The sequence below is a fragment of the Monodon monoceros genome, unplaced genomic scaffold (genome assembly GCF_005190385.1).
Source record: "Monodon monoceros isolate NGI ecotype Baffin Bay Population unplaced genomic scaffold, NGI_Narwhal_1 Super_Scaffold_12, whole genome shotgun sequence".
Taxonomy (NCBI): Eukaryota; Metazoa; Chordata; class Mammalia; order Artiodactyla; family Monodontidae; genus Monodon; species Monodon monoceros.
The window spans coordinates 32,707,796-32,720,655 of NW_021703768.1; the positions used below are offsets into that span (position 1 = coordinate 32,707,796).

A 12,860-nucleotide genomic window follows, 5' to 3' on the forward strand; every position below is an offset into this window, starting at 1 on the left:
GCACACACACACACACACACACACACACACACACACATATATATATATATATGCTCTGTATATGTATGTATATATGTGTGTGTGTGTGTGTGCTTGTGTGTGTATTTTCCTCCCACTCAGGTTAAGTAATTTCACAGGATAAAACGTGCTCAACTATATGAAGAATCTATAATAAATATGTAAAAATATTACATATCACTGGTTTCCAGAAAGGGAAAAGTTACTATTCCATGCACATGCACCTTTGAGAATGAAAGAAAATTAAAACAAGAAACACATTTTTTACTTATTTGATCACATTTTTTCCATTTTGTACCTACTATTTGTGGAGCTAAGTTTCTTTTTTTTTTTTTTTTTTTTGCGGTACGTGGGCCTCTCACTGTTGTGGCCTCTCCCATTGCGGAGCACAGACTCCAGACGCACAGGCTCAGCGACTATGGCTCACCGGCCAAGCCGCTCCGCGGCATGTGGGATCTTCCCGGACCGGGGCATGAACCCTCGTCCCCTGCATCGGCAGGCGGACTCTCAACCACTGCGCCACCAGGGGAGCCCAAGAGCTAAGTTTCTTGAGTACTTTTTGAAAATTATAGATTAAGATATAAGCTTATCAGTTATTGATCAATTTGAGTTAGAGCCTTACATATTTTCAAATTGATAACTGAAAACAAAATCAGATAAACAGTCTGGAAGAATAGATTATCTTTGTGTTTGGTTTGCTCTTTCTATTTATTTATTTATTTTCATGTTGGGGGTAGGAGTTTATTAATTAATTAATTTATTTTTGCTGTGTTGCATCTGCGTTTTTGTGCGAGGGCTTTCTGTAGTGTGGCAAGTGGGGGCCACTCTTCATCGTGGTGCGCGGGCCTCTCGCTGTTGCGGCCTCTCTTGTTGTGGAGCACAGGCTCCAGACGTGCAGGCTCAGTAGTTGTGGCTCACGGGTCTAGTTGCTCCACGGCATGTGGGATCCTCCCAGACCAGGGCTCGAACCCATGTTCCCTGCATTAGCAGGCAGATAGATTCTCAACCACTGCGCCACTAGGGAAGCCCTCTTTCAATTTATTTACAAGTCAAAATAAACTTTTTAAAAGCCCCTGAATATTCTTGTGAGACATTTTATTTTGTTCAAAGTAAACTTAAGAAAACTCCTTTAAAGATCTGTCTCAGCAGGGGTAAAAAAATAAGCTGATCAAAATTGTACAAAGAAGAAACTGTTTCACATTGAGCAGTGGAAAATTTTCCAAAGACAATATAAGTGATACATTTTAAAAATCAAAGAAATTTAGATTTAGAAGGACCTTCATGGCATATAATGTGGCATGTTTTCAGAAATCTTTATGCATAAGTCCAATACACCAAGCTCTGACTGAATTGGGGTGGGGAGGGTCCATGGGGAATGTTGGGGTCCATCCCTACTCGGCCCTTTCTCCATAGTGATCCTATGGCTGGAAGAACTGTTTAAAATTCATGATATTTTAAAATTTCCTCTTCCCACTATTTTACTGTTGAGAAACTGTGGTGACCCCAGGTGCAGTTACTTGACAAGGTTACACAATTTATTATTTTCAGAGTCAGGACTTTAATTCAGGCAGCGTGACTATAGCCAATCCTTTCCACTACCTCATCTGCAAGAAGTGAGATATAAAATATGCAATTAGCTTTTATTACTTACCCACTTGTTTAGGAGGAGAAGGGAAACTGGAAAGAAAATGATAACACAGTTATAATCAGACCAATATAAACACAGAAATTGAGTCTTTTATTTAGGAGAGATATGAATAGCCTGGAGGCTTATAAAGTCTAATTAATCTGTTGACTGTCATTCCTTTCTCATCCTCCATTTCTCTGCTAAGTCCCAAGTTTTTGTCCATCAATTTGGAATTTAGCAAAACTTTTTGTGAACTCCAGTGTTGACCAAAAATTCAAGAGTCAAGATATCCAGTGGTTTATTTTGCTCACAGCCATTAGACCAATGTTTGCAGATTTGTTCTATGAAGTTTGGGCATATTATCATACCAGAGTAATTAAATGGTCTCAGTATTCTGGAGTCACTGTGGCATAGCTCAGGCCCAGAACTGTTTATTTGACTCAAAGAATAGAAATGCAGAGTCAAAATCAGCAGAGGTCATAGGAATCTTTATATGACCATGTTTCAACAATATGTACATGTATATCTCCAAAAAGAATGGTGAATAAGAGAGGAATATCCACTGAAACTAGAGAGTGAGAGCTTATTAACAGAAGTGATTTGAAATCAGGATTGGGTGGCTTTTAGTTGCAACAGAAAAAGACCTTTGCTTTTATTACTTTCTGAGCTTTAAACACACACACACACATCACTGGAAGAATGGTGCACAGTTACAGTAAAGTGTGAAAGGTCATTAGTTCAAGTGATCTAAAACCAGAATTAGCTGGTGTGTAATTAGAGCAAAAAAAAAAAACTCTTCTTTTATTTCTAAGGACTACATTTGAGTAATGCTGCATGAAGAGAAGATTTGCTATGTTTACTTATAATTTTAAGAGTCCTGTTTATTGAGTGTTGTTTTAGTGTCTCACAAAAGGGTTTAAAATTAGGACTTCTATGTGGAATTAACATCTTATAAAGACTTCAGTTAAGTGTGGTGAATCTATTAGGCACATATAAAATAAGGATATCCTGTACCAGCGAGTGTAATGAAGATCCTTCAAATTCATACACATGGAACTTATACTAAAGGGTTATTTTTGTATGGAAAGGTAAAATTTATGCTTTAGTTTTATTTATACAAACTGAAGATATTTAGAATAATTTTATTATAGGATAAATATGTAATTCAAGTAGAATTAATATATCACAATTGTGATATAGAGTTACAAAGACTTTAAATACTGTACTTAGAGAAAAGAAATTCCAAATTGTGTCCTTTATTTCTAGCAATTAATTTTTAAAAGAGAATGTATATTTTGAAGAACAGTCAGTATACAATATGATATAATAAAATGTGGCATTGGAATTGTGAACATTCAGATGTGATGCCACAGTTAAAAAAAGTCCTGCTAAATGGAGGGTGAGTGTGTATGAATGTGTGAGGGTGTGTGTGTGTACACTTGTGCGTGTGTGTGCTTGTACATGTCCGAATGGAAAGCAAAATATATTTTTGAACCATATGATGATTTTCGAATACTTTGTGCTCCTCTTATATAAATGCATGAGTTTAAGGGTGACACAGTAAATGAGGCTAGAATAACTAATGGAAAAAACACATTAAATTGTTAAAAGTTTGTCAGAAATTGGTTATTGGTTATAAAATATTAGCAGCATTTGATTAAATTATTAGTGCTGTTATCGTGCACTGTATTTGGTGGTTGGTCGACTCTTACGATGAACCTTCATTGTCTGACTCAGAGTCTTTTGGTTTCTCTCGTATACTTTTCTTTCTGTCATCTTTTCCCTTTAACATCTTCAAAATCCCCCAGGACCACGTGTTACTCTTCTCTTCAACCTGTAGCGTGGAGCTTTGGAGCATGCAGGCATTGATCAGATTTTTTATAATTATACTGCTTTGATCGTTCAGGCTGTAAGCTACTCATTGTATTGAACAAAATGAAGCTATTACGTTTATAGGTTATGGTCTTTGAATACTGCTTCTGCTAGGTAAATAGGTAAGTTATTTTTTCTTATTTGGTAGATTTCTCCTGGTTCTTAAACTAGCGAGCTGAGTCAGGATTAAGTTTTAGACATCAATTTAGCTATACTGTATTAAAAGTAAGTTGTTAATAGATTAAAAAAATTTTTTAATGTATTTAAATTTTAAAATACACCATTTCAAAAGTTTAAACACCCAAAGGATTCAATACTGGTTTTGCCCCAGATAGCATATGATCTCAGTTTATTTGGGTTGCCTACAACTATGATTAATATACAAAGGATAGCCATGCGACTGATTAACTTTCCAGATTGTCATAAAAATAAATTATTGATTGATAAATAAATGATAGGGAAAAGTTTGAAAAAAAATCTGCAACACTTCTAATCCTTTATCCCTTTTTCATTTCACTTCTTTTGACGTAGTTGTCAAGGTTATTCCAAACAATATACCACTTCATTTGAAGTGTGGTGCAGTTACACTTCCGCATTTACTAATGATGTTAATTAAACATTCAAATAATTTTTGGTAACGTAACAGGGAATGCTATTTCTGCTTTTTATTTTAAATAGAAATCAAAACTATACAACTCCAGTATATACAATACTTGGCAAAAAGGCAATTCGCTGATCATTCTTACCCATTAACAGCATCCTCCTCTTCTATCCCATCATAAATATCATCGTCTGGGGGAGGTGGGAACATCCCTTCATGTGAATTAGGGGGGAAAAAGTCTTCTGTTAGTTTTATAATTTGGTCACAAATGTTCACTCAAAATTTGATAATAAATCTGTCTTATTTAATTTCAGAAAGCATCCTACTTTCATATCAACTATTTAAATAAAAACTAGCTTTATTTCCCACTCTCACATAGGTAGTAGGTAAATTAATTATTTTTAACATTATCTTATAAGGAATTTTTAGAGGTGAAATGTAATAACAATATGAGGGAAGATAAAGAGTAGTATGCATGGGAGATGAAAGAAATGGGGGAAAATAACTATGAAAAAAGTCAAATTAAATAAAGATGGAGTTAGAATTTGTTGTGGAAAAAGAAGGGAGAGGTGATAAGAAAAATTTAATTAATACTGAGGAGACATTCAGAAAAAGCTACTGATCAAGATATAAGTAAAGAAAAGCAAATAAAATGAAAGGTGAATTTATAAACATTGATGGGCTGACTTTTCATTTCTTTATATCATTTCATCAATGTGATATTTTAAAAGTTAAACCTTTTTTTGATTTGTTATCCTATAGTCCTTAGGAACCTTTCTATTTGACAAATATTTATTTAACAAATCTTTATTGAGTACCTTCTCTGTACAGGAATATGTACAATCAACTTGACATTTGATTTTTAGGATGAGAATTTTAGCACTGCCAGGTATTAGTAACCCTTATTTTGTTGATGAGATAACGAGGAGTCTTTAGGAGTCATAGCTAAGGTGACCATGTAAGTTATCATCCAAACAAGGATACTTCTGAAAGTGAAGGGGGATACTACTAAAAATTGTGCTCAGACAATTGGCATAAATCAAGACTGCCCTGGGCATACTGGAAGTGGAGTCACCCTATGACCGACCCATAACAAACTTGGAAGAAAGAACTGACTTGCTCAGGGTCACTCAGTGGCCAGGGCTGGACTCCAGGTCATTGGTTCCCAGTCCAGTGTTCTTTCTACCACATTAAGATCCTCCTCATTGTTTGCAGACAAAAGCATTTTGTCATTAGTACACACAAAAACGTTGAAGACTTGCAGAAACTGCTGATGAAAGTGTGTGGCTTACCTCCACTTCCACTCTGACTGTGGCTAGGAAAAAAAAAGTGGACCAATTAAATTAATATATGAAGTATTTAGCTATCAGGGAGAGAAGTAAATATATTGAGCAGTTATACAAAAGAAAAAATAACATTCCAATCAAAAGTTTAGCAGGATGTTATTTACAATAGCCAAGATATATCAATAAAAGCAACCTAAGTGTCCATCGACAGATGAATGGATAAAGAAGATGTAGTATATATACACAATGGAATGTCACTCAGTCATAAAAAGAATGAGATTTTGTCATTTGCAACAACACTGGTGGACCTACAGGGTGTTGTACTTAGTGAAATAAGTCAGATAGTTAAAGACACATACTGTATGTTATCACTTATATGTGGAATCTAAAAAAAATAAAACAAATGAATGAATATTACAAGACAGAAAGAGACTCGCAGATATGGAGAACAAAGTACTGGTTATCAGTAACAAGGGGATGGGGTGGAGGGGCAAGCTGGGGATAAGGGTTTAAGAGGTACGAACTACTATGTACAAAATAAATAAGCTACAAGGATATATTGTACAGCATAGAGAATATAGCCAATATTTTATAATAACTTTAAATGGAGTATAACCTATAAAAACTTTGAATCACTATGTTGCATACCTGAAACTAATATAGTATTGTAAATCAACTATATTTTAGTTAGAAAAAAGTTATCAGATGTTACATGTGAAAAGGAAGAAAAACTGTTCCTTATTGTAATAGATGAGCAGTAACAAAGCAAAAAACAAAGCAAAACAAACCTAATAAGAATCAAGTGAGATTCAGCACCATAAAGTATTCTAAACAATGATACTGTTTGCTTCTAGCATTTTCCCATGAGGCAGTTTTCAGATTATACTGTATTACGTCATTCCATAGATGGACTTATTTATAAAAAGAGAGTATTATTCCAGAACCATTATTGCATTAAATTCAATTTTCTTTTGCTATCTCATAGTCACAGCATTTAACTCTTAGTCCAATAGCATTACATTTTTTTAAAAGGGAGAACTTAAAAAAAACTGAAATCCTCTTCATGGGGCCTTTGTAGAGTGTGGCTCCTGATTCTCTAAATCCAGAATTCTGAGTTTTAATTTATTTTGATAACATTCTATATTTCCCCTCTTTTATAATTGTCTGTTTTCTTGTCCATTTCTGCCACTAAAATATGAGTTCTGTGAGAACAAAGGAAGTGTAGAGTGTGAGAACTAAAAAAAAAAAATCTCAGAAGTCATCTAGTTCATTTTGCAGAAAGCAATTGAGGTGCTGAGAAATGACGTGATATGACCAAGCCCACTTTTAAGTAAATGAACAGATGAGAGGAGAACTTCAGCATCCTGCCTTCCCTTACAATATGCTTTTGGCTACACCTCGCTGCGCTCCCTGTGTCACCATTTGAGCCTTTTGGATAATCTGCCAGTAACAGATATCAGTCTGATATTACAATCGTATAGTGTAATTATACACTCATATCTGATTCCTCAACCTTTAAGTCAGAATAAAAGAAATTGGTCCGACGCAGATCTACTGCTGATCTAGAAATATAAAGTACGTTTGTTAATGGAACTTTGGAGAAAAACATGCTATAAGTGTCCTAATATATAAATAAGAATTGATTTTTGATGAATTTTTAGTATATTCTCTACTTGCTTACAAACTATTTTCACATTCATTGTCCTCAACACTTCCCTTTGAGCATGAAGCAAGCAGTTAGAATTATGTGAAAAATTGCAATTTGGGTTGGCTGCCACTCCTGGCAAATACAATATATTCCCTTGGAGAGTCTCACACCCAATTCCTAAAGAACAGAGTTATAATCAGGAGCAAAGCCACCATACATGATTTCATCTCTATAGCCGTTCTTCAATTTCCTATAATGGTCTTTTTGGAATACAAACCATTGATCAGATGAATGAGAGGTAAGGAGAGGAGAGTGTGAGAAGAGAGGAGGAAAGAGAAAGAGGAAAGGATAAATCGCAGGGAAAAGGTTGGAAACATACATAGAAGAAAGTTTTTTTATGTGATGGAAGAGTGGTATTTGCACTTGTAATTTCCTTTTGTTCAACGTTTCACATTTAGCACAAAAAATTGCTTAGTTGAGAAGAAAGGGAGAAGAACTGCTGTCAGGTCCTGTGCTTTTAAGCCTCCTGTCTGCTCACAGAATTTGAAGTACACAGTCAGCTCTCCTTACCCTGGAGGAATTGGGAAAGAGCTGGTAAAGAGTGCAAGGAACCAGGAGGCATCTGGGGGAGGGAGAGGAGAGGATGGTGCCTTCTCTTATTCTTGCCAGGACAAGCTGCCAGCTATACTCAGCATCTTTCCTTGTTCTACTAAGGACAAAGCATGTTCTGTCATGAGATCTCTGCCAGCAGCAGCTGTAGTTTCAAGAAAAAAACTTGTGTAGAAGTGATGTCTCTTATTCCATTTTCTTATTAAATGTGCATAAGGGAGGAATAGATGCTAGTAAATATTGTGGGGCTATACTTGTTTAAAATATTAAGCATAAAAACCATACACCTCCTCCAACCCCAGTTTATTAAATGGAAGATTCTTTTTCTGCTACATGTTTACTAACTAGAGATATCTTTTAGAGTTGTGGTATGTATAGACTAGATAAAAGGAAAAGGTAATAGCATTAGTTTTGGGAAATAGTCACCTATTATGGAAAATAATGCTTCATTTTAAGGATATCATCCCTTTTTGTGGATTTATCATTTTTTTCTTGAGTATGTTCATCAGTGTAAATATGTATATATTAATATAACTGGGGTTCTTTAATTCCAAAATAAGAGAAATGTGTGTGTTTTTTTTAAAAAGATAAAAGTCAAACATAAGGTATATATGTTGCTAATATACATGGTATGGCATACTCATGTCCAGAAAATTCTGTAACTCTCAGAATATGGCCATTTGGAACTTTGACCCCCAAATTAGCATTTACTGACTTTCAAATTAGGTCAAGGTGTTTCTTATTACTAAGGCCAATTTACAATCTGTAAACTCCAGTGCATATATCGCATGTTTTGCTATATATTGCATAATTTATGATCATAACATGGTAAGAAGGCATGGAAGGCCATCATTCTTTTTTTTTGGCTGTGCCACGTGGCCTGTCTTAGTTCCCCAACCAGGGATTGAACCCAGGCCCCAGGCAGTGAAAGCCCAGAATCCTAACCACCAGTCCGCCAGGGAATTCCCTATTATTCATTTTAGAAAGACAAAACTGCCAGAGAGCAACATAAGTTTAATTGATGCCATGAGCTCAAAGTCCACAAGAGGGAAATTTAATTCTTCATATAGTTCAAAAGTATATTACTGTTTTGATCATTTTACATTTTTAAAATGGTTGATAATGAAAATACTTTTCCTTTAAAATTTGAGTTATGAAGAATGCAGACACATTTTTTCCCAAGTGAAGATCTAGCACAGGTCATGTGTTTTGGGATCACGTGGGGGATTTCCCAATTTCACAAATGGGCATTAAAAAAAAAGAGGATTCTTCACCGTGCTGGAGATTTTCCTTCTCCTTTTCCTTCAACTTGAAGGGATTATGGCTTTACCAGAAAAGGGAGATATTGGAGGCAAGAAGGAATGAAAAGAAAAGGGGAATGGAAAAGGAAGGAGAAGAAAGGACAAGGAAGATCAGAGCTAGGAAAAAGAGACAGAAGAGGAGGCAAGGATAAAGGGAGCTGGAGACGGAGAAAAGAGAGAAGGGAAGGAAAGGTACGTGGGAGAAGATCGCCATCCTCTCCTCTGGACTCCTCTACCCCAGAAAGATGTTCCCATAATTCTTGCAGGGAAGGTCATGCCATTCTAGTGGAATGAATGGAAAGTTGGACCCTTAGTTGATTGCCAGGGATCATAGGGGGTTTTACATTTTTACTCTTAAAGAGCAAAGTAGAGTTGGCTTAAAAAAGCATTTTTGTCTGTTATGTTTTTAAATAAGAACGATGAATATATTTAGACTCAGATTTCAGAGAAAAACACTTTATATTTTTCAGAGCTAACTTCTACATCTCATCCTTCAGTTTTACAAAGTCATACTTACTTTAGGCATATCCTTAAGATCAAATCAGAATAAATACTGTAAAACAGCATTTTGGATTGACAACACGTTTGGCAATATCTGGCAAATGGCCCATTTTATTTCAAGTAGTATTTGATACATACAATCAAAGAGTAAAATAAAAGACTATGGAGTTTCAAATGACTTTTCATCCATATTGAAGTGATTGTAAATAGTAATTCAGTTTAGTGATAGAGGGCAGTAGGAAATAGGGAAAGTAAAATTCTAGCATCTTAAAATCCACAATATCTGACAAAGAGATGATTTGATTTGCTTTACAATTTGTATTTACACATACCTGTTAACATCTTCCTGCTCTGCGACATCATCATATACTTCCTGGTCATCTTCAAAAGGTCTTGATGAAAGAGCACCAAGCGAATTTTTTTTCCGTTTCAAGGAATCATAGTCAATCTCTACAGCCGTTGTTTTAATATAGCCATCTACCAAAAGGGGAACAACTTATGTTCAGGTAACTGTAGTTTAAATATCATAAAGTTGTGGATAAAATATTAATTGCACACTTACTCTTTAAATTTTCCCTTTATTTCTTTGCTTGCAATTCTGATTTATAGACTTGTTGACACATGTTTCACTGTACTTTGTCAAAGTCTTATGCTGTTGTGGTTTGGGGTAAGCCTAGAGTCTATTTTCAAGATTCCAAAGTGATTCATATGAATCATTTTTGCCTTTTAACCTCAATGAAGAACCTAATGCTCTTTGCTCCTCCCTGAGATACTATAAATATTTACATTTTTCCCCACTAAAAAGATTACACAGATGAGGTGAAGATGGAGCTATACCTGTCATTTAAAATCTTCCTATCTTTGTCCACCCTGTAACGTGCTCCCAACTTAATGCTTATGAGTAGCTTTGGAAGAATTTTCACATTAATATTGGCTCAAATAGAAAACACTTCGAAGTCGTAGGAAAATGTGCACTCACATGACCCCCTGGCTGTTTTGCCCAGCCATTTTCCTTCAGGGTTGTCTGTGATTCTGATTATCTCAATTTGCTCTCCTTGCTTGAAGCTCAGTTCATTCTTTCCTCCTTTGACATCACAGCAAGCTTTTGCTTGGTGGATGACTTGAATAGGGCCTGTTAGCTGCAAAGAGGAAAAAAAAATCACGACCGGCTTCTTTACTATTCAGAACATCTTTAAGGAACGCGGTTTTGAAAGACAGTATGTCCACCACTTGCCAACCTGCCTATTACCAACATTTACAAGTTTGAACTAGAAGTTGAGGGTGAATGTCATTCCTGGTGAATGTTCTTAGAGGAGGGGTTAGGGGAAAATTGCAGAGGTCAGACAGAACCAGCAAAGAACAGGTAAGCACATGCTCGGGGGCCAGGAGAGAGTGGCAGTGATCTGTTGACCTCGGGAACTCTGTGGAAGATTTGCAGAGAAAGCCACCGATAACCGAATACCACTTATGTACGACATGCTGGGTGCTATGTGTTTTTATGGGGTATGCTGGTGGTTTGCTTGGTAGACAGAGAAATAGCTTTGTGAATAATAAAAATAACAAACAAATATTATGAGAGGTTTTTAAATTAATATCCTGAATAGTACAGTGTTTTCTTGACAGCAGGGGAATAATCTAGTTTAGAGGCCATGAATCCTAAACATTTCCTAATCCTAAATTGGTCTTTTCAACAGAATTTCTTGGACCTTTTGATATGAAAATATGCATTGTGAGTTTTGAAGAAGGTCTGCTTTATTTTATTGAACTTGTGATGTGATGAATTGTGAGACATATCATTAATTATGCACCACCAAGAAAGAAAGAAAATAGCTTAAGTTAAATTTTTGATATGCCAACGATGTTAAAACGCATCTTAATATCAGAATTTTAAAATGTGAAATATTTTGTCTTGGAATTAATGAAATGTGAAGCTATGTAACAGTTCTCACATTTATTTATTTAATTGGAACATCTATTAACATTTTGTGGAAGGAATATAGCGTGTGAAGTCCTAGTCTTGACAAACTTTTGAGTTCATATTTGGTGGTATATCTTCCATATCCTATTTTTTTCTTACTAACAAATGTTATTCAAATGAATGAGTGAAACAATGCAAAATTGATTTCTCAAAAAAAAACCCACAAGGGAAAGCTTCATACCATTCCTTCAAAACTACGAACAATCTCTTCATAAAAAGTATGTTATAAAGATTTTCATTTAAGAAATTAGTTTTTCATGTTTTCCACTTGAAAACTATAAACATTGGTAGCCATACATTCTGTATGAGTAAAATGTTTTAGTATTCATACTGTAATCTTAATTTTGCTTAATGTAGTAAGCAAAATTGAATGAGATCCTATAATAGATACAGTGCCTTCCGTGCATTATTTTATTTAATTCCATAAAAATCTTTCAGGAGAGGTATCATTGACTCACTTTAAAAATAAGGATCTGAGATTCAGAGAAGTTTAGTAATATGCCCATGATCACATAATTTGCATGTGCAGTTGGACTTTGAATCCACATCTGTCCAACTGACCCTAAGCTTTACATTTTCCCTTTGCCCTGCTGTTGAATCTTTGTTTTACTATAATCAATATACTGGGAAATTATATATAAACCACATTTTTATAATTCAAACCATATTGTAAATGTTCAGGAGGAATTAAATATTTAAAGGAAACTTGATATGAATCCTTTTTATAGTGAAGAATAGTTTTGTAGCTAGATAATCACTCTATAGCTGACATACTAGACCCACCCCAGATGGGCCATGTCATCAAAGACGTACTGGCCAAAAGAGTATAGTGCGCAAGTATAGTGGTAGTGGTGGTAGTAATAGAAATCACACAATTAGAAATCAGAGATCAGAGAAGACAGAGGTCAGAAATCCAGGTGGATGAAGAGGGAGGAGAAACAGCAGGTATCAAGTCAGAATGTAGGTCAGCTTAAAATAAAGGCAAAAATGTAAGTCAGGTCTAGACAGCAGCAATCAGGTAGCTCACGGAGCTTTATTACGACAGGTCTGGTTAATCCAGAGACACTTCTGTCCCTCGTACCACTATAATACATGCCACAGGGATGTGTATGTGTGTGGTCCTGAGCTCATATTATGAGTAAGATAAAATGAAATGCATAACAAGGAGGGTCAAGATGGGTCTGAGAAATCAAGTACTCTTTCACTCAATCGACATAAAATTTCCTGAGCTCCCACCATATTTTATTTGGACTTTATTGCATTAGTTTTTTAGTGCAGGGGTAAAGGAGATTATTGGACAAAAACATTACTATTGTGAAGGTAGTTACTCTTTAGAAAACAATGATTAAGTAGTTCTCCGACCATGTAAGGTTTCAAGAATTGTGCCCCTTTTGTGTGAAAGTTATAAAAAGAGGTTAC

General features: G+C 35.4%; 1 protein-coding gene across 2 annotated transcripts in view; it reads right to left on the reverse strand.

Moving 5' to 3' along the window:
• The window catches only part of FYB1 (FYN binding protein 1), a 176,397-nt gene that overhangs the window by 17,418 nt on the left and 146,119 nt on the right, over nt 1–12,860 (reverse strand). Inside the window, exons 8-13 of one of the 2 annotated variants that reach the window (XM_029215915.1) lie at nt 10,443–10,602; nt 9,796–9,940; nt 5,411–5,433; nt 4,264–4,330; nt 3,358–3,492; nt 1,670–1,695 (exon numbers count right to left, since the gene is read on the reverse strand). In XM_029215915.1, the coding sequence (XP_029071748.1) occupies nt 1,670–1,695; nt 3,358–3,492; nt 4,264–4,330; nt 5,411–5,433; nt 9,796–9,940; nt 10,443–10,602 (556 nt within the window). The remainder of the gene's footprint in view (nt 1–1,669; nt 1,696–3,357; nt 3,493–4,263; nt 4,331–5,410; nt 5,434–9,795; nt 9,941–10,442; nt 10,603–12,860) is intronic. The other variant, XM_029215914.1, reaches the window with a different exon arrangement.